The 27,250-nt window shown below is 42.2% G+C and overlaps 2 protein-coding genes across 5 annotated transcripts in view; one reads left to right on the top strand and one right to left on the bottom strand.

Annotated features, from left to right (window-relative positions):
- Positions 1–18,567, bottom strand: part of HYCC2 (hyccin PI4KA lipid kinase complex subunit 2) — a 41,153-nt gene extending 22,586 nt beyond the window's left edge. Inside the window, exons 1-2 of one of the 4 annotated variants that reach the window (XM_053360999.1) lie at positions 18,428–18,567; positions 17,250–17,289 (exon numbers count right to left, since the gene is read on the bottom strand). The gene's annotated coding sequence lies outside the window, so the exon portion shown is untranslated. Of the gene's footprint in view, positions 1–100; positions 466–17,249; positions 17,290–18,181; positions 18,253–18,427 lie in introns of those variants that run through there. The other 3 variants (XM_053361027.1, XM_053361010.1, XM_053361017.1) reach the window with 3 other exon arrangements.
- A 205-nt stretch (positions 18,568–18,772) lies between these two features.
- Positions 18,773–26,982, top strand: NDUFB3 (NADH:ubiquinone oxidoreductase subunit B3). The gene is made up of 3 exons (XM_053361040.1): positions 18,773–18,900; positions 25,509–25,646; positions 26,736–26,982. The coding sequence occupies exons 2-3, from the start codon at positions 25,513–25,515 to the stop codon at positions 26,890–26,892; spliced, it is 291 nt and encodes a 96-aa protein (XP_053217015.1). The 5' UTR covers positions 18,773–18,900; positions 25,509–25,512; the 3' UTR covers positions 26,893–26,982.
- Positions 26,983–27,250: the final 268 nt, after the last annotated feature.

The raw sequence follows: 27,250 nt of genomic DNA, 5'->3' as shown, positions 1-27,250 counted from the left end.
AAAAAGATTTGATACTTCAGCTTTCCATTTCCCATCAAACAAAGGAAAGATCAAGGAAAGACTTTCATCATGGCCTGAGCAGGCGCTTAGCCTCACTCACCTCAGAGAGTCTGAGCAAGTCTGCTGCCCCGTAACACAAGGCCAGAAGGCCTACCAAGATGAACAAGGAGGAAAAAAATGCTGTCTGAATAAACTTGTCACCATTCTTCTGACCATATGTGAAATTCTTTTTAAATGTGATAGCACTGGGCAAATCTTTTGCAAGCTGCTTTGAGAGTCTCCTGTGGCTATGGTGTATGGTAGTAATAAAAATAGGCAGACCAACAAACTGGACTCTGGAAGGAATTGGGTGGTTTCTGGAGATTAGGGTCTGCCATAGTTGTCAGACCAAAACAAGTGGCCCTGAAACAAAACATTGCAGTGCAGGGCTGGGGAACCTTTTATCTCTTCCCCCTTATACAGGCCAACTTTGACAGGCAAAGGCAGGTCACCCACCTGTCAATCATCTGATGTCACAATGGCACTGGGTGACTGAAAAGGTGGGCAGTCATACCTACCTGGCAAGTTGACCCACAGGGGTAGGTGAAGAAGTTCTGCTTTGCCAGTATGTTCTTCACATGGATTGACAGGTGGGCCCCGGCAGATCAAGACAGACATGTAGGCTACAAGTCCTCCACCCCTATTGTAGTGTATCCTGAGGTGTGTATATGTATGTTCTGTTGTGTGTTACAGTGGACGCTTTGGGTTGCAAACGTGATCCATGCGGGAAGCACATTTGCAACCCGCAGCGTCCGCAACCTGCAGCATCGCGTCTGCACACACACAGGTTGGGATTCGGCGCTTCTGCACATGCACAAAGCAAAATTTAGCCTTCTGCACATGCGCCGAAACCTGGAAGTAACCTGTTCCGGTACTTCCGGGTTCAGTGTGGTGCGTAACCCGAAATCATGCAACCTGAAGCATCTGTAACCCGAGGGATGACTGGATTTGAGTATATGGCTGAGGGACAATAAATCACATATAGCAAAGAAACACAGAATTTCTATACAGCACTCTGTCCCCCTGGCTAGAAATGCAGTAGACTGCTGGAGGAGGGGCCAGAATTCCCTTTGCCAGCTCACAGCAGACTAATAAACATTTTACAGGATACAGTAGTAACTTTTGTGGGCTCATTTATAAAGTTGGCATTAAACTTGTCAGACGGTGCATTTATTGCTTACTAGCTTTGCTGCACAAAGCATGGACACTTTGCAGCACCTCAACCATTTGAGATTATCCCATACACAACACAGTTCATACCCTCAGCATGTAATTTCTAGCTATGGAATAATTTTAGGAAATAGAATTGAACTGCCTAACTCTTTCGCTCCTCTGTTTAGCTAGTCACAGTCCAATCCTATCTAATGAACCAGTCAGTCTCACAGAGTTCTATGGGGTTTACAACCAGGAAAATGGAATGCAGGAGAAATGTTCTAATGGCACACACCATGGATCTTCAAAAAATTTCCCATCAGAGAAGTAGCTATGTTTGTGGCAGACATACATCATTCCTGCTTATTCCAACAGTGAGATAGGAAGGAAGAGCAATAATGCATAGTCCTGTGAACGGGTCCAGTTAGAACAATAGTTGTTTGTCTTTCTACAAGGGCCCTCCCAGTCCCAAAAAGCTGCCACAAAACTGCTGCATAGACAGCAAAATAACACATGATAAAACCACTTTAGCAACTATAATAAAAACTCAGCCAAGCTGTAATATTTTACTAAAACTGAAAGAATGTGCATCATAAGATATATCCAACTTTTTTTATTTACTTAAGAGACAAGAAATTCTAGCATAGCGGCTGAAATTACAACCACCTGTCAGATAGCTACCTGGACTAGAGATGAGCATGTCGCAACATGACTACAACTAAAAAAAAAGATCTCATTGGTACATATACACCAAATCAAAAGGGCATCTTGTCACAGTACTCCAAGAGACTTGCAGCTAAGGTTCTGAACAAAGACACTGAACACTGCACCTAAGACCCATTCAGGCTTCTTTAAGCAAGCAAATAAACATTTGAGTAGCTAAGGAGCAACGGAAATCTAACCTTGACAAACAAAAACTGATTGGTACACCTAACCCAAGAATGGCTACAATGTTCGGTTCATACTAAAACTCAACAATCAGAAAATTGAAAACTAATTTTATATTCCTATGCAAGTCATCTATTATTCAGAAGCTTAGGGGGACCTGGAGCCAATGATTTTTCCAGGCACATTCATTTAAATGGTTTATAATAATTACGTGTGTTGAGAAGTTCTCTGTGTTAATTGCTTATTCCTGAAATCTGGAAAGAGATGCTATGGGAGGCGAGTGGCTTTTGTTAAGTTCCATGTGTACTTATTCAGATTCAGCAACAAAAAATGTATGCTCACCAGCTGGTATAGTCCCAGAAAAGAATCCTAACATGCAAAAAGTACAGGATCCTTCCCACTCTTTTCTCATAAACAAAAGCACAGTGGTGGCCATATAATCAAGCCTATTTGGAAACAAATCCGGAGCGTTTTACTAACCTAGTGCCTAAGCCTTTGCAGCACACTATCATACTTCAAGTTCTATGCAATTAGGAAAGTTACCAACTTGTTGCAAAAAACAAACTGAGGACCTCAGGAGCTTCAACAATGTATCACATTTCATACTGACCACAAGGCATATACAGTACTGTGCAACCAATTCCTGATCTACAAAAATCAGGTATGTTATACTAAACAGATGTCCATCTATAAAATGCGACATTTCTTGTTCTACTTGCAACATAAAAGGTAACAGATAATACCAATAAGAGAATGGGTTTCTGTAAAATATGAAATAAAGGAGTCAAATTTCACATAAGACCTGTACTTCCTTTTGTCTTTCCTAAACCTTCCAACATTCAGCTTTATTGGATGCCCCTGAGGGTGAAAAACCTCTTCATCCACTTTCTCTATATCATGCATAATTCTATACAACTCTATCTTTTCTTTAAACTAAAAACGTTCTTTAACCTTTTTCCATAGGGAGCATCTCCAGCCCCTTGACCATTTGGTTGCCCTTTCCAGCTCCACAATATCCTTTTTGAGATGAGGGGACCAGAATTGTACAGACTATTTCAGATGTGGTCCCCCCACAGATTTGTATAATACCATTACGATACTGGCAATTTTGAACCCCTTTCCTAATGATCTCTAGCATAGCACCTGTTTTTTTCCACAACTGCTGCACAAAGGGCTTGCACCTTCACTGATACTGTGACTCCAAAGTCTGATTCCTGGTCAGTCACTCCATTAGCATAAATGTGAAATTAAGATTTATTTATTTTTGCCCTAATGTGCATCACTTTATTTCTGCTAACCTTGAATTCAACTTGCCATTTCACTGCCTATTTATCCAGTTTGGATTGATCCAATGGGGAGTTCTCTGTAACCCCTTTTTTGTTTTAAACACCCTGGACAATTTGGTATAATCAGTAAACATGGCTACCACACAGTTCAGCCCCTAACTCTCTACCTCATAATATCTAGATATAAAGACATTCACTGAAGATGCTCTAAGAATACAGTTTTAATATATACAGTGTTCAGAAGAATGCAGTGCATAACCCAAAAGCTCTGGAGGCTGAAGAAATAGCTGAAAAGGCATAACAATAAATACAAAAAGCTCATAAGCCAACTCGTTTAAGCGTTTGTCCTGAGAACATATTTTCTTACCTTTTTACATGCTCCCACCACCAGTTTCCCTAGAAACAACATCATGCAGTCATCCTACACTAAACCTGAAACACTCGTCAGTTACTGTGTGATAGCTCAATCGACGCAAAGCGAGACAGATTTCCAATCCATCTTTCGTCAGCTCCTATATAACAGGTTTGGCTTCTCTTATGCTAAATCCAACACTGAAGATTGCCTTGTTCAAATAAAAACCTGACTTTTCTCTGTTCCTAACACATGCAGTTTCCCATTCCAGGTCAGTTTTCATTTCCTGATAAAATAATTTCTGTTCTTGTCAAATTCATCTGTTAAGCTACATTAAGTGTAAAGACAAAATGCTTTTAAAATGTGGAAGACTTCCCTCCAAGTTTCCAGGTAAGAAGAAGAAGAAAGTCAGAGAGCCATTCTGTTTTGAGTAGCCTACTTCTTTCTGCTCCCATCAATTTATAAGCGGTTATGCAGCAGTAACAACCACAAAAATCTCTCATTACTGAGCAAGACTCCTAAGACTGCCCTTTCATACACCGCTATGCACATGCCTATTTGTTCTCCAGTTCATGTGCACTTTGTACAGTTCCCCAAAAGCCACACAAGCAATTAAAAAAATAACAACATAAAACACTGGCCAACAATGTTACGATGAGTGTGTGTGGGAGTGTGTTCTACACTTAAGTGGTACACATTCTACATTACAATTTCTATTCTCTGGAGTGCTAGAACACCACTAACATGGAAAGAACTTATACGTGTCTCAACTTGTAGAGCAGTCTGGCACGGAGTTATCCCATGTGCACAGATAACTGTAAATATACAGTCCATGCCACAAGCACACAAATGCAGTAGAAATGAGTAGAGTAGAAATGCAGTAGAGTATGCAGTGAAGCAGATGACTACTTCGCAAATCCCAGTTCAGAAAATAAATGCCTTTTGTTTTGACAATGCCAATCAAAATAGGCCTTGACCTATTTTGGGCCAAATTAACAAGATCTATCAGAGGGTTGGGCCAAATTAACAAGATCTATCGGAAAATTTCCTAATAGAAACATAGAAAGGGCAGAGTATATCCGCTGGATTTTCAGTCTACTGTCTTATTTTACTTGCTTTTCACTATATAAGCACTACTGTCCAGCTAAAACTATCATTGAGACCAGACTCTTAATAGGGTTAAGCTGGCAACTATAATGGCAACAACATTATGTTACCATGGAACAGCTCTGAAATGCTTCAAGGAAATACACATTTGTGTAGCTATTTTAGGAGAATCAAGATGCTCGGCTTTGGGTTCTCTTATACAAACGTATCTCAAACAATCTAGCTTGAGTAGATCAGCGGTTTTGCACATTACCTAAGAGAAGTCACCATATGTGCATGAGTAATGTTAACAAGAAGGACTGTGCCAAAAATGATTATTCAGTAGTTAGTCAACATTAAAATATAAACGGAACAGATAGAAGATTAAAAAGAATGTTAAAACAGAAAGTGTCAGACAGGAACCTTTTTCTTAACCACATTTATTGGCAAGTCTTTGGGTCTTTCTCACAACTCACCTGCTCATTTCAGATTTAAAATGTAAATTACACAGAGGTGCAGCAGTCCATTGTCCTAGATAATGCTTAAGGATCCCAACATAAGCTAGGATCTGTTTAGGGAGAAAAGAAGCTCCCAGAACAGGCACCTCAACCAAATTTACCATCCTTTGAGGCTGGTGTCATGGGTGTCTGATTCAGTCAAAAGGAAAAAGAGCATGAAGTGAGCATCACAATACTTGCTCTTACTAGGAGTATGACCTGATCCTTCTCTTAATTTCCATCCATTTTCAGAGTTTTTGAGACAGAACCTGCAGAAATCTCTAGAAGACATACAGAGCACCTTTTATTGAGCAATATAGTTTCCAGCTGCTGCAAGCAGTGTAAGTAGTATGTAAACAGCTGACAGCATTGCTAACTGCTGAAGGAAATTGCTTGCTTTTTAAAATTAAAGTTCAAATGCTTTAATTGCAGTGGGAATCACACCCAATATGTAAAAACAAGTATAGATGTACAACTAAAAGAGAAATCATAACAGAGTGCACAAGAGAAATTTATGCAGAAACAAATGCTACAAATTATAATTTCCCAATAAGCTTCATGTCCCAAGTTCTAGTGCCAAACCAATTCCTCTCAAATCATGGCAATTGCACTCTCAAAACTGCTTGACCAATTCAGAATCATTAACAAATCCATATACAATTTCAGATTCAAAACTGTATTATACAAATAACAGCAACATAAAATTTAAGCGAGATACGCAAGAATAATCCGTTCTTATTCCTAGTATATCCGTTGGCTCCTAAAAAGCAATGCTAAAAGGCAATGGAGCAACAGTAGTTGAAACTTGGTTGTTCTGGCCATATAAGACTTGCTGTGCCAACAACAAATAAAGCCCTGGCTAGGCTGCCACAGGGCAACATCAAGAAGCATGACATCATATTAGAGAGATGTTCACTGGACACTGATAGCAGATATGCGTTGAGAGCTGAGCTTCCAAGTGTCAAATCTGCCCACCAACTGAAATAATTTCTCTCAGGGTGCCCCCACAGTCTGTAGAATGCAGCTGGTTAGGACTAAGAATACAATCTTTCCTGTTGTGGTTCCTGCCTTTGGAATGCTCTCCCTAGGGAGGTCACATGGGGTCTTCATTGCCATCATTTAGGTACCAAGCAAAAACTTTTGTTTTCCAAGGCTTTTGAAAATGTTAGCATTTTTAACTTGGATAACTTTGGTTTTACTATCTATATGATGCTGTCACTGTTCTCATTTGTTTATTTAATTGTTGTAAAATTGCAGTTTATTTACTATTTTTTAGCAGACCTGGGAACATGAAAAGAAATTAAAAGAATAAGTGGCATGGTTAAATCAACTGCTTCTGTTTCCAGAATATATGGAATATAAGGAAACAACTATGTTTCCAGAATATACATTTGGCCCAGTTTTGTATCTACTTATCTATTCCATGAGCATATACTTAGAATATGGTACGAGACATTCAATGGAAAGATTCTGAAATACTGACAAAGCCAATTTAACAGTTTTAGGCCTACATCCACATACACAAGATGTTGCCCTTTCTTAAATGAAATGGAGAAACTGAATACACAAAGGGCCTCAGTGCATCATATATATATGTGTGTGGCTGTCTCTGGCAACAGAAGACCTTACTACCGTAAGAGGGAGCTCTGCCAGAGCACAGACCAGCAAAGTGACAGGCAGAAACACACAAAAACTGTTACCTATGCTGTACAGACAAATGAATAATCTCACTAATTAATAAGATGCTTAGGTTACATATCATATGTTTATGGGGGGAGGGAAGAATTACTTATCTTAAAAAATAGGTGTTTTTAAAAGCTTGCATTAAGAAACTACCAAAAAAAGTCCTATAACATTTTATGCCCTGCTTGCGGAATTTATTGCTGCAACAGGTACACAAGAAAAATAAATAAAATTAACAAGATTCTCTGCCCTCTAATACTAGTTTAATAATTTACTATGCTACTGAATAGTTAAATACAATGCTGCCTATTGTTTACATGGCACAGTTATTCTTCAGATCTGAAGCCAACAATCCAACAATACAGAAACCAGCTACTCCTCAGGTCTGAGAGATCATTAAGTGTTACATTTGGCAAACTCCCCCCCCCATCCCTAAGCTAAAAGCTGAGGAGGTGACGGACTGACTGGCGATTCCTGCCTCTCTGCAGGTTCAATCTTAGCAATAAGACAAGGGGGCTGTTTACTGCATGGTAGAGTTTCTCTACCATGAAGGAACAAAGTAACAAGCCCCTATTTCCTGCTCCCACACAGGAAAGGGAAGCAGAAGGCTTCCGTCACTACCACTGTGGAAAGACACTATGCAACTCTGAACAGCAGCCAAATCCCATGCACTCCATAGCACCCTTTCCTGCAGGCTACCCACAATCTTGTGGCCACAATTTTTGGCTGGGCTATCAAGGCCATCCAAGAATTATAGACCCTAGTATTTACACCTTGCTGAAATTAAACACTTAATTTGGGGGGTAAATGTATGGATGTGACCAACCAAGTAACGGTGCTGTATTATAAAATAATGAGGTTATGGATGAATGATTAAAACCAAGGTGCTGAACTGACATTGTGTTTGCATGAAAACTTAAACACATACCTTAAATATTAACTTTTGTTTCAACTGAAAGTGGAATTCAGTGAGAACACCAATTTCATCAGGGTTACTTAGTTTTTACATCTTAAAAACAGTTTTTGTTCATTAATCTGTTGTGCCCTTTATTATCATCCACCAAAGAGAAAATACTTAATACTTCTCCATAGTTCTGCAGCTTAGAGAACTCAAGACACTGAACCTAACTTCATGGAATAATATTCTCCTGGCAGGGAAGAGGTCAATATACTCCAGTACATTCCAGCTGGGATCCATGTGCAAGCCCTTCATGGTAGAATTTTCTTACTTTTAATTTTTACATCAAAACTTGCTGATTAAATTCCCGTTGGTTTTGAAAACAATTTAGTATGCATTACGTGAAGCTGCAGGTGAAGAGGGTATCAAACATTTATTTAAAATATTTCTCTCCTGCTCTACAGTGGTACCCCTGGTTACGTACTTAATTCGTTCCGAAGGTCCGTTCTTAACCTGAAACTGTTCTTAACCTGAAGCACTACTTTAGCTAATGGGGCCTCACGCTGCTGCCACGCGATTTCTGTTCTCATCCTGAAGCAAAGTTCTCAACCCAAGGTACTATTTCTGGTTTAGCGGAGTCTGTAACCTGAAGCGTATGTAACCCGAGGTACCACTGTACTTTGTACAGTACAAGGCAGGTAATATGAGAATAATCAAATATAACTGAGAACCAACTCACTGGCAGCAACTTTCCATAATCAGGTAGTGGCATTTTCCAGCATCTCTCAGATCCTTTTAGTTGGAGATGCCAGGGATTGAACCTGGGACCCTCTGAATGTAAAGCATGTGCTCCATCACTGAGCTATGGCTCCTCCTCTATCTCAGTGGCAGTGTAATAAGTGTAGCATTATAAAGAAATACAGCAGCTAGGATTAGGGCAGAGAGAGAGAAATGGGAACAAGGAATATCAGATGCTAGCAAGTTGGTCTGAGAAGACTGTTTGGCTTGATATGCCCTACAAAACAATCTAAACCTCCATTTAATCTCTGATATAACCTGTACATCCCCCCCCCCGCAACCTCCCATCCAGGAAGTACCTAAAATAAGGTTACCAGACGTCCCCGTTTCCCGGATTTACAAACCAGTCCCCATAGAAAATCCACTGAAGTTGAAAAGCGTCCCCAGATTCACTGAAAAAAATCTGGTAACCTTAACCTAAAATAACTCTTCTTTTGACATCACCTTGCCAACAAAGGTCCGTATAGTAAAAGCTATGGTTTTCCCAGTAGTGATGTATGGAAGTGAAAGCTGGACCATAAAGAAGGCTGATCGCCGAAGAATTGATGCTTTTGAATTCTGGTGCTGGAGGAGACTCTTGAGAGTCCCATGGACTGCAAGAAGATCAAACTTCTCCATTCTGAAGGAAATCAGCCCTGAGTGCTCACTGGAAGGACAGATCCTGAAGCTGAGGCTCCAATACTTTGGCCACCTCATGAGAAGAGAAGACTCCCTGGAAAAGACCCTGATGTTGGGAAAGATGGAGGGCACAAGGAGAAGGGGACGACAGAGGACGAGATGGTTGGACAGTGTTCTCGAAGCTACCAGCATGAGTTTGACCAAACTGCGGGAGGCAGTGGAAGACAGAAGTGCCTGGCGTGCTCTGGTCCATAGGGTCATGAAGAGTCGGACACAACTAAACGACTAAACAACAACAAATACAAGTTTCCCTAGAACTTAGATGGGGATAGCAAAGCAGCTACAACCATCACCTGATCAAGCAGCCAAAACAAAACAAAAACGAAACAAAAACTTTTTGTCACCCCATGGCCTCTCCACCTTGAATAGTTCATTCTAACCTGCCACACAATATTAAAACGAGTCTGAGAAAAGGCAATCTTTTAGTGACTCACTACAGCAATCTTTTTTTTAATCTTCAGTTTGCCATTGCTACCAACATTTACTAATACATTCATGTGAAGTTACATTTCCGACTGCATTATAATGCTTTTGGCTTAGTTCCAGATATGTCTTGTGCTAGCAAAATGACCACTTCTGTTTAGGCAAGTCAGATTAACTGAATTCCTCCAATTTTCCAGTTCTTCTGCTGTGCCCATCCAACACAGATCCAGAGGGTGCATCAACTCTTTGGGGGAGTACAGTGGCCTGCAGTGGGAGAAGAGCCAGGAAAGTACTGCGGCATGAGAAGAGTTCTGCCAAATCTTCTCTGGATGCAAACCTTACCACTTAGATAAAGTGTGCATCATCTCTGAAGTTGTCTGCACATGTCACATATATGCGTTGTTACTGTCCAGCATTCATTGTCCTGTAGCACAAACGGAAGGAGTAAACAGATGCTTCTCTCATAATTAAAACAAGTGATTTAACATTAAACTGCCTGACATGTGAGTAGCTCATTGCTCTTTAATGCAATTCCCCACAGACAGTGACATACTTTTGCTTATTGTTTTCACAAACTAAAGCTTTCTGAATGTTACATGAAAGCTTTCCAGGGGATCTGTGTTTATGTTAATTTGTTCCTTTGAAAACTGCTTTGGATTATTTTTTAAGATAAGCAACATTAAAAAAAAAAATCACCATCATCTGAAAAGCCAGTGATCCCAGTTGATTTTAGCCCCAGTGTCTGAAGAGTACAATTTGTGAGGTTGCTCTGGGATCACATCCGACAGAAGGACAGACAGAAGAAAAGTGATGTGTGCCTAGTAAGAATCAGGAAGAGGAGGGGGAGGGAAACCCAGGAAGGAAAAGCAGGTGCAAGGCATGTAAACATTTTAGAAATATAAATTATATTTCAATTTGGTAAAAATAGTGTCCCCATTTTACCAATTATCTATAATAAAACAGAGTATGCAAATACTATTTTACACTTAACAAAATCTATTCAACTCCACAATGCATATATGTACTGGAATACCAGCTGCAGCCTTAGAAGATATGAAGATTTCAGGGTGATATGTCAGGCAGTTTTCCAGAAGAATTCTAGTTATATTTACTTAGCATATGCCTCACCAATGTACCTCCTCTCAAACAAGTGTGCACAGGAATGCAACTTTAGTTTTAGAATTAAAGGTAAGGTAAAGGTACCCCTGCCCGTACGGGCCAGTCTTGCCAGACTCTAGGGTTGTGTGCCCATCTCACTAAAGAGGCCGGGGGCCAGCGCTGTCCGGAGACACTTCCGGGTCATGTGGCCAGCGTGACAAAGCTGCATCTGGCGAGCCAGCGCAGCACACGGAAACGCCGTTTACCTTCCCGCTAGTAAGCGGTCCCTATTTATCTACTTGCACCCGGGAGTGCTTTCGAACTGCTAGTTTGGCAGGCGCTGGGACCGAACAACGGGAGCGCACCCCGCCGCGGGGATTCGAACCGCCGACCTTTCGATCGGCAAGCCCTAGGCGCTGAGGCTTTTACCCATAGCGCCACCCGTGTCCCCCGTTTTAGAATTAGTCAAACTGTAATTATCAGTTATTCATTGCTGTTTATTTTTCTGGGAGGACAAAATACATGCCCAATATTTCTGCAAAACATGCAATTCAAGCATTACAACTAGAAGTGGGACATGACAAAGCAGAACAGATTAAGTGCCTGAAGTTTTCCCTTGTAAGAGATACACTTTGAGCTGAGGCTTATTGACTAGTGGGATCAATTCCAAAAACAAACTAGGAAAGGGAATCCCTGGAAGCACATTACATCATTGAGTAAGAAATCCAGTTAGAAAGCCTGTAGCTAACTGGAATTCTCTCAGGTCTTCATTTCATCATCTGAATGAAGGATCACAAAATTATTAAACTACTGTAGTCTTTGAGCTATGTAGGATGTCAAATATCAGGTGTGCAAATATGGACATTCACTTCTGAAGGTAAGTGAATGCCTATATCACATGAAACAAATGTAGCATAATCCACTATAAACATCTACGTAAGAAAATGGAAAATGCCTGCTCAGTGAAGTGCTTTAGGGATTTTCCTTCATACTCCATTAAAAAAAATGCTTTCCTTGCACGTTTTTACAGCAGCTGAGGGCATGTTCAACTACAAATGAAACTGACCACCTGTCTCCTGGACCCTTGACCGCCCTGGCTCCTAGGCAGGGCTAGGCAATGGGCTCCATGCAGTGGTGAATGCTTCCCTGTGTGAGGGAGTCTTCCTGGATAACCACTTAAAGTAGTGGTTATTAAACCGCTTATTAAAAAACCGTTCATTATGGGCAATTATCACCCAGTCTCAAATCTTCCATTCCCGGGCAAGGTGATTGAGCACACTCTAATCTGGAGGATGTCGACCATTTGGATCCCTTCCCAATGGGATTCAGGCTCCATCATGAGAATGAAACCACCTTTGTCACACTGGTTGATGTCCTCTCCTCCATGCTTTATTACATCTATATGAAGATGGTGGGACAGATCATCAGGGAGTTTGGGCTGGGTGTTCACCAGTATGATACCCAGCTCTACCTCTCGTTTAAATCAGAACTGGTGAAGTCAGTGAATGTACTCTGTGAGTGTCTGGAGGTGGGTGGAGGATGGATGGCAGTTAACGGATTGAGGTTGAATCCAGACAAGACAGATGTACTGTTTCTGAGGGGGGGGGGAGAAAGGTGTGGGGGACTCCCTGGTCCTAAGTGGGGTAACTGTGCACAGCCTAGGGGGTCATTTTGGACTCACAGATGTCCATAGAGGCACAGGTAAATTCTGTGTTCAGAATGGCTGTCTACCAGCTGAATCTGGTACCCCTGCTGAGACCCTAATTGCCGGCATACTGTCTCACTACAGTGGTACATGCTCTAGTTATCCCCTACTTGGAATAGAACAATATGCTTTACGTAGGGCTACCTTGAAGGTGACTCAGAAACTACAACTAATTTAGAATGTGACAGCTAGACTGCGGAGTCACCACCAGGATCATGTAACGCCAATCCTAAAGAATCTACATTAGCTCCCAGTATGTTTCCGAGCACAATTCAAAGTGCTGGTGCTGACCTTTTAAAGCCCTAAACGGCCTCAGCCCTGCATATCTGAAGGAGCATATCCACCCCTATAGTTCAGGTCGGCAATGAGGTCCAGCTCCAAGGGGCCTTCTGACTGTTCCCTCACAAGAAGTGAAGTCACAGGGAACCAGGCAAGGAGCCTTCTCAGTAGTGGTGCTTGCCTTGTAAAATGCCCTTCCATCAGATGTCAAAGGGATAAACAACTTGTAGAAGACATCTGAAGGCAGCCCTGTATAGGGAAGGTTTTAATGTTTTATTATGTTTTTATATTTTGCAGGAAGCAACCCAGAGTGGCTGGGGCAACCCAGTCAGTTGGGCGACGTATAAATAAAAAAATTATTATTACCTACAGGATATTTTTCTTTACCCCCACTTCCCTTTATGAACTAAAAGGTAACAAACAGTATTAAAGAAGAGATAAACACATGGCCCTATTCCTTTGTCCATTTGGTCATGTGGGATTTAATTTTCAAACAATCACTTCAAAATTATCTAACATGCTGAATTTGTTACTGTGAGGTCTTTTGTGCTCTGGGAGAGTATAAATAAACATTGATATAGTTTATTTACTTCTCGAGGCAATGCAATAATTTTAAAAACAGTTTTACTAACACACACACAGCTACAACTGCAGTGGGAAAAGAAGAACTATGAAGCGGTTCTTAGCAGATTTTTAGGCTACTGCCATCAGGGCTTGCAAAAAGAACAGTAAGCCTGCTTTCTCTATAGTGTTCTTTCATTAGGATACCTTTGGAAACCAACAGACAACACTAATCTTCAAAGAGGCTCAGAGTTTTCATTTCATTGAACAGATTAAATCAATTAAATATGTAGTGAAATGTTACTCACTAGCACTGTCTATCCTAAAAAAATGCTAGAAGGTGAACACATGGCAAATTAGCCCATAGTTTGCTTTGAAACATGATTCTACTGTGTACTGTACCAGAAACTGAATGGTACCTAATTCACATGAGCCTGAAGGGAATTTCACAGTTTGCCATGTGACATGGGCAGGCTGCTGTTTGAGGAAAAACAAGTCTAATGGCCCCTTTGGACTCTCAGAACTAGTTTCACTATTTTTTAGATCCAACTATCATTCACAATCTGGGGAAACACTTGCAAACAAATTCACATCTTTCAATACTAATCTTCCATAAAACTCAGGGCTGTTTTCACACTAAACAGGGGCTGGGGATGAAGAAAGACTCCGTATTTTCAGCTCTTAAAGTCCCCTCCTCCTTTTTTAAGCTGCTTGGTCCATGGGATGTGTTAAAGGCAAACCCAAGGGGAAAATATTATATTTGTAACAGTTGTAGTTTCCCTTCCAAGAGCTCACCTGTCAATCCCCAGTGTCTTTTGCCGTCTTAAGTCTAAGGGATAGGGTTTCTATGAGGTAACTTCAAAATGGAAACAATGCAAAAACTGTAGGTGCCCAAATGAAACATTCTCTTTCATCCCTTTGTATCACAACCATCAGCTTCTACAGGGACCCATAACACCTGCTGCAGAAGGCATTCCTTGTAGCATACAATATCAGGTTTCTATTTAGATGATATTTACCTAGCCCATGGACAGAACTGCTGAAAGGACAGATTAACTGTAAAGCAATGTCACCTCAAGACCATCAGGTCTCATTTGTCTCAAATCAAGCTTCCAAGCAGTAAGGCTTTGTAATTTGGTATTTTAGGAGAATAGGGCAGGCTCAGTGGGGAGAAGAGGGTAGGACAATTCCTTTTGAATGAGCATCCTTGTACAGTACAGGATGTACTCCAATGAAGTATAAGAAAACTAGGGATGAGACCATATTGATGAGATCTTTTATAATCAAAGCCCCCCGGCTTAGTCTTTGAAACCCACAAGTCTTTTTACTATATTAAAAAAGAGAGATCACAGAACATTTCTCCGTGTTGTCCTACTAATAAAGAGAGGGCAAGGGGGAAAACCCAAATGCAACAATGAACAGGAAGAAAATGTTTAGTCTACCGAGCCCAATAGTGCAGAACTGTAGCAATAGCAACAGGTTTGGTCAAACATTCCCATTGTCAAAGGCGGGGATGACATTCTTAAGCAAAATATGTCAAGATCCAAAAAGCAGTAGCTTTCTGCTGCTTTTCTCTGTCCGGGAGTATAGGTTGTTAGTCAAGGCTGCAGAAAGATATAAAGAGCTACTGGGTAAACACTGCATATACCTTGGCGGCAATGACTGAGGATGACCTCATATCACATCTACAACATGCATCTCATTACATTCATCTGCTTTCTGTTCTGAGAACTGCACAAATGAGAAGCTAATTCCTAAGATCCACTAAGATGCAACCATTATGTTATTCCATGGATATCTCTGTAGGTCCATAGATACCATCTGTCAGACAGCGCAAGCCTCTACACAAACCTCCCTTCAACCTTCCAAGAGACAGTCATGGGTCTTCATGGGTCAAACCCAGGCCTCACTGAAGCCTACAGCAAGTGAGATACACAGAAAACTCAAGTGCATTTCTGGACTATGCTAGGAGTAGAAGAAGTAATGATTAATTAGGTAGGTTAAAATATAGGATGCAAACTAGATTGTAGGGGTGCAAGTAATGGTTTGGGAGCAACCCTCAAACTGTACATTAATTCACAATTGCTATTTATAAGTCGCTTTGGGTCACTTTATGAAAAAATAATAATTGCATTTATTACTTGTTATTACGTATTTAGGAGCTGCATGTGTCTAGCTGCTGCTGTGTATACACCTGCATTTACAGACTTTTACAAAAGTTTTGAGAAAGAAGATTTATGCATAATCTTGACATTTTGCTATTGTTATCAGAGAAAAAATTAGAACAAAATTACAGAAAATAGGGTAATAGCATGTTTAGACCTATATAACCCCCGAAATGAGTGCATTTACTATGCACGTGAGGTGTGTGGGTAACAATTGTCAGAATTCTCCCTTCTTTTATGTTGCTTGAACAATCGTGCCCATTCTTCATAACACTTTTGAAGAGTACCGCCAATACCTTGTGTAATGTGCCTATGATGGCCTTTTGGGTATGTAAAAAGCCTGAAGGTCAAAATACCAATGACTATGTTCTTAAGTATCCTCTATCCCCCCACCTCCATCCACTGAAACTAAAATCAGTGGGATAAACCAAAATTACAACTAATTTTCCTGTACAAAGAAAAGAGACTTTCCCTATCCCCTAGGCAAGCTATTGCTAACAATATAGTTTTGCTCAGCCCCACAAGGCTCCAGAGGCAAGTCACAGCTTATGCATCTTGAGCAGTCTACACATCCAGTTAAGACCAATGTAAACATCAGCCCCACCCCCAACATATTAGCCTATTCTGCTACAACAGGCGAATTGTGTGCTCAGTGAAAAGTGTTATGGATAGAAAAAATAGGGTATCAAAAAAATTCCCTAAAAAGTAACATTATAAGGCTGAGCATACTTAAATAACAGGAAGCAATATATACAGCTAACATGAACATAGAATGGACATCATATACCAGTAAGCATATTTGCCTAAAGATATAGTACAATATTCTAATCAGTTTTACATCTTATGCAAAGCCAAGCCTGTAAAGACAACTTTACTCCCACCTAGTTTGTCACTGCATCCCAGGAACTGAAGAGGCTATCCATCTATCAGACCTTCTCTTGAAGTAGATATAAACTATGAAACCAAATAAAGACAGAAAACAGTAGTCCAAATGTTTTGTACCTGGGATGGCCAATTTAGTGCCCTCCAGATGTTTTGAATGACAAGTACCATAAGACCCAGCCAACATAGACAATGTTCAGGAATAATGGGAGTTGTAGTCTACAACATCTGAAGAGCACCACAATGACTACTTCTTGTTTAGATGTGAAGCTTGTTCTTTCACAATCTCTTTTCTCCAGTCTTTAATTATCTCATAACAGAAGTTAACAAATGTTCCAAGATAACTGATTAAACAAGACTATAGTTAATGGAAGCTTACTCTAAATAAGGCATTTTAAATGTCTGACACAAACATGCTAAAAAATCATCTCTCTCTTATAACTATTATTAGTTATCCTATTCTGCTTCTAGATGCAAGGAAATAAGCAAAACTTAGTAGAATTACAGTTTTATTTTGAACCATGAAACAGCTGCATACTCAGCCCTTTCAACACAGGAGAGATGGAACAGACTACACAGTTCAGGTGCATTAGCCAGCCAGCCTGCATAATGGCATCTGACTGACAAGTAAAAATCATCTCCAGAAGACTCCTTGACATAGATCTTACTCATCCCTTTGAATACCTACGAAGTCCCTAAAAGCAATTACTTGAGGGAACAAAGCTATAAATCAATAGAATTAATATCCTTGTCTAAGGAAATACCGAACTTGCACTTACCTCCCACTGTAGATTATAAAACGCTGGTCTTCCGCTCTTCCTGCGGGGGGGGGGGGGACAAAACCAGTTGACTATCAGTAAACCCACCAACCCAATCTATTATCTTAAGGAAACTGTATTCAAAGTTGAATGTACAGATGCTAGTATGGCAGCTTTTCTCACTCAACTTCAAAAGCCTACATGTTTACATGAACACAATGTGTGCCAATGTACGTCCACTATACAAGCTCTGTAGGTGGATGTCTGCATGTGCAATGTAGTCGAGAGGTTGCATAACCTGCAGATATCAATGTGTCCCTACTATATTTGCCCAGTCACATTTCCCACACTGTATCATGAGTTAATGTGTTAAGAGGAGGGTTCCCAAGCACCCACTGAGAAAGGGGTGGCAGCGCAGTGAGGGACTTTGCTTTGAAAAGAATCGCTTCGACATCTCGGACTTCAGCGCAGCACAAACCAAAAGATGTATTGCTGTCTTGAAAAGGGGTCCCCTCTCTTTATTCTGAAGGTGGGCAAAGCGTGCTGCCAATCCTTCAAGGAACGAGTCAACCTCGAGGGTGCAATGAGAGGCCTCAAGTACCTTGGGGGAAGAAATAAAAATAAAACAGCAGTAGGTGCAAGCTTGAAGCCAGGACATCATCAGATGTCTTGTAAGCTAAATGCACTGTGAGGCGATGTTTTGTGGTGTTGTAGTTTTTTGATGAAAACCGCTCGGTAACAACTGTGAGATTTTGGGGAAGGGGAGCTTAGCCTAAAAGCGAACGGGTGGAGGAGTGAAATAAAGCTTTGCTTTGGGAGGAAAGGAAACCCGGTCTTGGAAGAAGAGGGAGGAGGGCAAAGAGAAGAAGGGGGGGCGGGAGAGGGAGAGAAATGGTCACGTCAGAGAGGCTCCACTTTGCCAAGGGTAAGGAAAGGGCTGCTGCTGCTGCTACCTGTTTATACTGTGGCGGTGCTGAGAGGAGGCTCAGAGCCAGAGCGGCGAAAGGAGGCCGAAGAAACACCTGCCTGCAACGGGGCGCAGGAGGAGGAAGGGGCAGCGGGGGTAGGAAGCTGTCAAAGCCCAGAAGCGGCGCCTCAGCCGCTTCCGAAGCCCCCCGTCCAGCCCCTTCTACCCAACCTCCCTCACACCGAAAGCGGGGGACGAGAAGCGGGGAAGAGGGAGAGGCTCGCCTACCCACCTGCGGGAAGGACCGGCGTCAACCGCAGCAGCCTCTCGCCGCCTCAGCCGCCGCCACCATTACTGCTGGCGCTGTTGCTAATGCCTCGCTTTCTCCTTCTCCACAGCTTCCCCCTCCCCCCACCGCCGACCTCCCCGCGCTCACTCCTCCTCCAGTCCCTGTCAGCGTCTCCGGCAACGTAACAAGGCGCCCGCCCATTGGCCCGCCCCCAGCAAGCGCGGCATTCATTGGCTTCCCTCCGAGGGGCGCGCGGGGAAGACCTTACAGCCAATGGCGAAGCGCGGCGCCGCTCACAGCCTGAAGGAAAAGGGGAGGAGCTTCCGAACCCGGAAAAAGCCGCCTCGCCTTCTTTACATAGGCGGAACCTCTTGAGCTGGGTTAGGTTTCCCGGACGAGCTTGGCAAGAGAGGACTGGCTTCCGCTTCCGGTTAGGCTCCCTGAAGTCCTTCTGAAAGGGGTTACCGAGCCTCCAGGTATGGGGTGGTTTACAGGTTCCTCCTGCTTTTAACGTTTGTTTCTGCGCCCCCCCCCCGCGGCTCCCCTTTTATGTTCCCTTCCGAGACTGGGAAGCCTTGTTCCTTGCCCTAATTATCAGGGTCACCGATAAAAGACGCAAGGCTTTCGAGGCGGTGGCTGGCTGCAGTTCGACCTGTTCTGAACGGGGCTACTCAGTACATCACGGTAGTTGATGCATCTTGAAATCAAAGGCATCTTAGTAGTCCGTGGAATACCTTTAGTAACGGTCGGTCGATTAAGCAGATCTGCCTTACAGGGTTGTTGGGGAAACCCAGCCAGACGGGCGGGGTATAAATAAATTATTATTATTATTAGGATAAGGTAAAAGACCTCTATTGTCTTTGTCCATGGAGTTTTCTTGGCAGGGATATTGGAGTGGCTTGCTGGTTCCTGCTCCAGGTGGATCACGTTTGGTCAAAACTCTCCACTATGACCTGTCCATCTTGGGTGGCCTTGCACGGCATAGCTCATAGCTTCTCTGAGTTATTCGAGCTCCTTTGCCACAGCAAGGCAGTGATCCATGAAGGGGTTTTCCCAGTAGTGATGTATGGAAGTGAGAGCTGGACCATAAAGAAGGTTGATCGTCGAAGAATTGATGCTTTTGAATTCTGGTGCTGGAGGAGACTCTTGAGAGTCCCATGGACTGCAAGAAGATCAGACCTCTCCATTCTGAAGGAAATCAGCCCTGAGTGCTCACTGGAAGGACAGATCCTGAAGCTGAGGCTCCAATACTTTGGCCACCTGATGAGAAGAGAAGACTCCCTGGAAAGACCCTGATGTTGGGAAAGATTGAGGGCACAAGGAGAAGGGGATGACAGAGGATGAGATGGTTGGACAGTGTTCTCAAAGCTACCAGCATGAGTTTGACTAAACTGCGGGAGGCAGAGGAAGACAGGAGTGCCTGGCGTGCTCTGGTCCATGGGGTCACGAAGAGTCGGACACGACTAAACGACTAAACAACAAAGGACCCCTGGATGGCTACGTCCAGTCAAAGGCGACTATGGGGTTGAGGCGCTCAGTTCGCTTTTTGGGCTGAGGGAGCCGGTGTTTGTCCACAGACAGCTTTCCAGGTCATGTGGCCAGCATGACTAAACTGCTTATGGCACAACGGGACACCATGATGGAAATAAGAGCACACGGAAACACCATTTACCTTCCCGCCGCAGCGGTAGCTATTTATCTACTTGCACTGGGGTGCTTTCGAACTGCTAGGTTGGCAGGAGCTGGGACAGAGCAACGGGAGCTCACCCTGTCGCGGGGATTCGAACCGCCAACCTTCTGATCAGCAAGCCCAAGAGGCTCAGTGGTTTAGCTGTGGGGTAACCCTGTGTATGTTCCTTAGTGGAAGGACATGGCATTCTTAGGATTCATAACAATGTAGTGTTGGGAGAGAGAAAGCAAAGAGAAAGAAAACCCCACACCTGTCGAGTTCTATGCACCTGTGCAGGAGAACAAAAGAGAGTTTCTGGTGGTGCTGTCAGAGAGAATCACCGCAGTGGCTGCTCAGCTGAAGCTAATGTATACACAGACACACAAGGTAGAGCTGTCGGCAGGAAGCAAAGTAAGAACGTGCAGTTCACCGACAGTGGACAGTCCTGCTGTTGGACATTTATGAGTCACAAGATTGTGGAGATGGGGAATTGCATTGCTTACCATATCACAGATACTCATATCAGTAGCTCAACTGTTTTGTACATATTGGTACCGCTACTGATGCAGTTATTATATTGTAGAAAATTAGCTTTTTCGCTGCTGGTTTTTTTTGGGGGGGGGGCAGACACATATTGGTTTGAATTGAATTGAAATGTATTGTTTTGAAACTGTATTATACAAACCTCAGAAGTACCAGCTCGGTTAAGCAAGTCTGGATCCCTTGCAACAAAAAGGCATAACTGTGTAGCTGATATATCTATCTAGAAAGGCTTTGAAAAATGTATATTCTGTGATGTTCTGAGTCCTTCAATCCTTATTTACATCATAGTCTCTACTGATCAGAAAGTCTACCAGTATGCCAGCCTGGCAATTAAGTTCACAAAAGTTCTTAGCCCATCTGCTTGCACATTACTTATGTTTGGTTTCCTGTGACAAGCAAGATTCTCCTCTAGCCACCAGACAAGTAGCTATATTTGTGGCTGCTGTATACAGTTTTATTTACAGGTAAAGGATGTTGAAATTAGGGTTGCTGTTCTCGTTAGTTTAGTAGTTTGATAATGTCGGCTGACCACCTATGCTGAGTGCAGTCAAGGGTTGTAAAATATTCCAAGATTGCTGCAGTATAGGTGGGTAACTTCTTAAATATCATTATGGTGTCGTTTGGTAGCAAGGGAAAGACTGGATGCTGCTTGGCTCTGCAGCAATCTGGACAAACAAAGGAGCATATCTGAGTTGCTCCTGCTGCTGCCCTGCTATAAATGAAAGCATCTCTAAAGAGGAATAAGAGCAGTCATTAGTGGCAAAGGTTGCTGCCTAGAACAGCCTGCTGAAGCTTGACTGCTTCCAGCAATGCTGGTTATCTGGAAAACCTTAAACCAGAAAGTTTGCTATGCAAATTCTGGGAATTTGCATCATAAATCATTAAGCTTCCTTTGAAAAACTTCCTGATGCTGAGTGATCAAATTTTGCATGTTTGTTTTGCTTGCGTTTAGTAAACAAAGCTTACAGCTTCGAAATCATCACCCTTGCCTAAAATGCTATTTGCACTTGGCATGCACTCATTGTTCCTAATTAACTTATGAAACAAAGTTTTCCATGGAAAAGTAAAGCACTGGGAGGGGGGGATGTGTCCCTCATGTACTGGCTACTGCCCACGTAGTACAACTGCATTTAAAAACTGAATTTAAAAAAAGAAATGGTTGCTGTTTGCTTCCTTCCAGTTTTCTTTTCATCCTTTTTTTAATGTTACTGCACCTAGTGTATGGGGATAAAAGCCAAAGAAAAGAACTGCTATATTAATCATTTTATATTATTTTGACATTTTATAATAATTCATTACATTTAAAAAAAAAAATTATCAGTTGATGAGATATCACATTAACTCACTTGCTCTTTGTAATTGGCATAAGTATCACACTTGCTGATAATGAAAACACCTCTTGCTGTTCAGCTGTGTGATCCTATATGTATCTACTCAGAAGTAAATCTTGGTGTTTTCAGTGGTGCTTACTTCCAAGTAAGTATTATAGGATTGCAAGCCTATTATAAGGCTTTCAAAACTATTACTTCCTCTTTGGCGATCACTCGTAGCCGAGTAAGATTGTCTTCCATAAACACGGTTTTAACAATGAGTCCGTAAGTGATGGTGGAGGCCAATTCTGGATCCACACGTCCTTCCACAGTGGGGACATTGGTTCCCGGGCGGGAGTTGATCACAGTGTGGATTTGCCAAGCATGTCTTCCTCTTAGCACGTTTCTCCCTTGCGTCCTGAATTTGAGCATCTTCAAACCCCATGACACCTTTGGTAAAGGATGTTCTCCAATTGGAGCAATCACAGGCCAGTGTTTCCCAGTTGTTGGTGTTTACACGACTTTTTTTATATTTGCCTTGAGACAGTCTTTAAACCTCTTTCGTTGACCACCAGCATTACGATTTCCATTTTTAAGTTTGGAATAGAGTAGTTGCTATGGAAGACGATAGTCAAGCATCCACACAACATGACCAGTCCAACGAAGTTGATGTTGAAGAATCATTGCTTCGACACTGGTGATCTTTGCTTCTTCCAGTACGCTGACACTATTTGACCAGTCAGATGCAAGTGCATTATTAGCATTAGGCAGGTGGAGGGGCAGCAGACTTGAAAATGACAACAGGGAATATTAGTTGCTACTCATATGCCAAAAGCTAAAATGTCACCCTTGGTTGTTGTCTTAAATAATTTATTCAAGGACTAAAAGCCTCGTCAGGGCACATCATGTCTTGAGAATATAAATGGTCATCTAAGATTTATTGAAGTACCCATTAAAGTATTTTTTTCTGATCTGTCAAAAGAATGGGAAGACGCCAATTCATTCATTCCCTTTTAGTTTCATTGTTCTGGGTCTCACTCTTGCAAAGTCTTTTCTATGTGCTTATCTAACTGCTGAGTCAAATGAGTACTTTCAAGAGCAGAATGATGATTATGTCTTATGTACAGATCTGGAGGATGACTAATGCAAGTCAGTACATCTTGTTCGCAAGCAATAGAAGCTCCATGATCTTGTACAGCCGTTCTTGGAATGCAAGCCGTTTAAAAACTAATTTTAGAAGGAATTGTAATTAATAAAGCTTATTAAAATGCAGTTTATTGCAGCTTTGAACTGCTAAACACAATTGGTCTCTTTAAAATGGGGAGTTTCCTCATTTGACTGGAGAAAATTTTTAAAGTTGCATTTTTGTACAGTTTATTTTATTTCATATTTCTTACTGGGCTGTTATTTTAAAAAGAAGAAAGTTTTATTTGCATGGAAAAGTGAGTTCCCTGCGATCGATCTCTTTGTCACATTCTAGGACGTAGTATGACCAAGAAATTGAATTCAAAGCATTACCAGATAGCGATGAGCTCAGGTGGCTTCCATTTAGTTTTATGAAAGAAAACTGATGCTGGTACCAGGACTACAAGTGGATGGAGAAACCCCTCGCTCAGTAAACCGGGATCATGAATATATCACACTTCTTTCTTTCCAAAAAAATGGTGGTTGACATTTGCTCCCATGGTAGGAAAAGTAAACCTCTGCATCTTGGAATAGTATATGAATTATTACTTGCCCCCAGCCCTGGGTGGCCCAGTCTCTCTTAAAATGTGGGATGGATGATATATATGATCCCGCTGCCTGCAACCACCCCTTCCTAATCACAGAGATAAAGTTAGTACTGTCCTATAAACAAGCTAAGGCTAGTATTAATGGAATTCATGCGATGATTTTCAGCGAAGGAGGCAGTTGGCTCAGATGTTGTTGTATAGAAACAGTTTAGGGCAGTGGTTCCCGATTAAGGGTCTAGGGACCCCTGGGGGTTCCCAGAATGGACTCCGGGGGTCTATGGCTCAATCCCTTACCTCCCCGCCCCAACTATTCTTTTGTCATTTTTGCATGGGAATATCACAAATTTTATGGTCTGTTTTTTAGTACAGTATACCCAAAATCAATTGCTTATTAGGGGCTACAGCACATTTTGTTCAAAAAAATTGCTTTGCAGTGGTGACTACCATAGAACATGGGTTTTTGTTGGGGGGATAGGCTTTTGGGGGGAGCAGAATCTCAGTTTTGTATTGATTTGGGGGACAGCTGCCCCCTTCCCCCCCCCTTGGCTACACCCGTGCTATAGAGTTATCAAAAATTTTCGAAAGTAGGGGGTTGTCAGTAATTAGCTAATTGGGAACCACTGGTCTAGGGCCTTTCCAACTTTAAAAAGTTAAAGGACCCCTGACCATTAGGTCCAGTCGCAGACGACTCTGGGGTTGCGGCACTCATCTCGCTTTATTGACCAAGGGCCAGCATGACTAAGCCGCTTCTGGCGAACCACAGCAGCGCACGGAAACGCAATTTACCTTCCCGCCGGAGCGGTCCCTATTTATCTACTTGCACTGCGTGCTTTCAAACTGCTAGGTTGGCAGGAGCAGGGACCGAGCAACGGGAGCTCACCCCGTCGCGGGGAATCGAACCGCCGACCTTCTGATTGGCAAGCCCTAGGCTCTGTGGTTTAACGCACAGCGCCACCCGTGACCTTACTGTCACTTAAAAGTAGGTGCCGTTTTAAAAGTTGCATTTAATCCAGATGTCTTGCCTCAGAGAAGCACGTCCATTGCAGGGGACTCATTTCCATAACAGTCAATGAGCCTTTTGTGAATTACGTGCTTGCTATGTGAAGTGTGCGAAATATAGTTGTATTGAGTGTCATGTAAATACTGAATTGTACCTTTGACATAACCTCATGAGCATGACCAATCCCTCTACTCCCACTTCCATGCAGTTTTTTTAATAGTACTCCTGTATAACCTTGGCAATACTGTACTGCTGGAGCATTCAAATAACTAGAGTTTTGACTCTGCACACATTCTGTGTGTGTGTGTGTGTGTGTGTGTGTGTGTGTCTTCTCCCTTAGCCGTAGCTTGTCATTTAATTGTCCTAAGTGAAATTGTCACAAGGAAGGCTTTCAGGGTAGACACACCCACCCACCCCTATTTATATGTGAATTCAGGAGACAGTTTTTCCAACTCGGTTTGCAAAAGAGAACGATGGGGGAGCAAAACCGTTCTTCCCATCCACTCCGCAGCAAATGCTAGAGGGTGTCAGATGCTAAGTCGTGCTTGTGCAAATAGAGCACTACTTAAATGTTCTGCTCAAGTGCTGGATGGGGGTGTTCCACCCAGTTCTTAAAGGGCCTTAGCCAATTAGAGTATTATGAACTGCTATTATGAATAACAGCAGTTTGTTGAGGAATACTTGACACATTTCTTATGTTGCCATTGTGTGGTGGGTGGTCAATTTCCTATTATTTTATAAAGAGAAGCTCTGAATGCAGTTTTATAAATAACCTTGTACAATGTATCTTGTAAGAGCTGCTTTTCTTTTCTTTTAAATCTTTCTCCAGAAGCATGGGGCATGGTCATGAACATGGTCCGGTCAAAGTGGAATATCCTGATCCAAAAGTATGGAAAGTAGAGGGGACTCCCTTACAGGATATCCAAGAAAGGTTGGCTCGGCGTGGTCTGAAGGATCCATGGCTTCGGTAAGAGCTGGCAAAAATACGGCCTTTCACTTGCTTTCGTCAGCCACAGACTTATTGTATAGCAGACAATATCCTCTTTTTACAAGAAACGATCCAAAACCCTCTAAAGAGGTTCAGGTTGTTTTTTTAAGGTCCGTTCAGGAACACAATCCTCTGAAATACTTAGGATTGGTGTGGAGAACTGTCTTCAGCCACATTCTCTTCCAAGGACCATATTCTAGTGATGAGGGAGATCAGAGGCAAAAGAGGGCAGAGGAAAGAATGTAATTTTTCCCTTTGTACAGTAAGGAAGTTTATACAGGTAGTACCAAGTGAGCCACATAGGAGTTTTGCAAGGCAGGGTGCTGTAATATCTAGGGAAGGGATTGGACATTCTTGGCAGTGTTTCTCAAACGCGGGTGCCCAGCTGTTGTTGGACTACAGTTCTCATCACCCCTAGCTAGCAGGGGTCAGGGATGATGGGAGTTGTAGTCCAATAACTGGAGACCCAAGTTTGAGAAACACTAGCCTAGCAAGTGTTCCCAGGATAGCATTCAAGCATGTTAAAGAGCTGTTTTTTCAAAGAATGCATCATTCTAAAGTGGCATCAGAAGCTCAATGATTGCAGTAGACCGGCAAGGAAAATTATATGGTTGCTTGTGAATTATAGCTGAATGGATTCTTATTAGAGACCACAAGCAATAAACACAACCTGTAAGCAAAATTGATAATTAAAAGCCACAGAGCTCACAGAAAAGTCTAACTTAAGAGTGGGAAGGAGAGATGGGAAACTTTGCTTCTGTGGACTTTCTTTGCTATCTTAAGATCCAAGCTGTTTTTGGTATCCCTTGCCCCACACTCCATCCCACTTTATTCAAGGGGGGGGGCCATTCAGAGATACTTTGTGGGGGTTGCAGAGGGGAGAAGACAAGAAGCTTTCCTTCTATGAATTTCCTTAGGTTAACTTCTGTAAGGATACAAGCCTGAAAAACCACAACACTTTTCACAGTAATATTGCTTCAGGATACGTCATTAAATTTGTAGACCAACATAGGCAGTTTTACAACTTTACTTTTCGTTCATCTTTGCTGTTTTTGTTTTGCCCTCTAGCAACGAAGCCTGGAGGTATATGGGCACCTTTGCAAAACCTGTCACTATCATGGATGTTCTCCGCAAAGGATTCAAATGGGGATTTACAGCCTTTGTGGTAGCTCTTGCAGTTGAGTATACGTTGTTCCCTCCAAAGAAGGATAAGGGCCAGCACTGAGGATCATTTGTTTTCTCTCTTCCAATCTACGAATCGATTGCTGTGTTCTGACTTTGCATGAAAAGATGCATATTAAAGTTCTTCAAAAAGCAGGGCAGTGTGCTGTCTTTTTCTCACCTCCCATGGGGAATGAAGGGGTTAAAACACATCACACACTGATTACTATACCGTATTGGATTGCCATGGCAAAGCAAAATATGTCTGCCATTGGTTTATTTTTGTCCTAATAGCTTTCTTTTCCATTTGACTGGCCTAGAGGCCAGGAGAAGGAACTAAAAGGCCAACTTTTAGACTTGAGGACTCCTTTGTGTTCTGCCACCAGGAAGTCCTTGCCTATGAGCATACTCCAGATGGCTGC

The sequence above is a fragment of the Podarcis raffonei genome, chromosome 1, assembly GCF_027172205.1.
Source record: "Podarcis raffonei isolate rPodRaf1 chromosome 1, rPodRaf1.pri, whole genome shotgun sequence".
Lineage (NCBI taxonomy): Eukaryota > Metazoa > Chordata > Lepidosauria > Squamata > Lacertidae > Podarcis > Podarcis raffonei.
This window is presented reverse-complemented; position numbering and strand designations above follow the sequence as displayed.

Excerpts from the sequence above, each read along its gene's own strand:
- NDUFB3 (XM_053361040.1), top strand. The coding sequence starts at position 25,513 with ATGGGGCATGGTCATGAACATGGTCCGGTCAAAGTGGAATATCCTGAT. Across the intron at positions 25,647-26,735 it reads CTGAAGGATCCATGGCTTCG|CAACGAAGCCTGGAGGTATA; the intron begins GTAAGAGCTGGC and ends TTTGCCCTCTAG.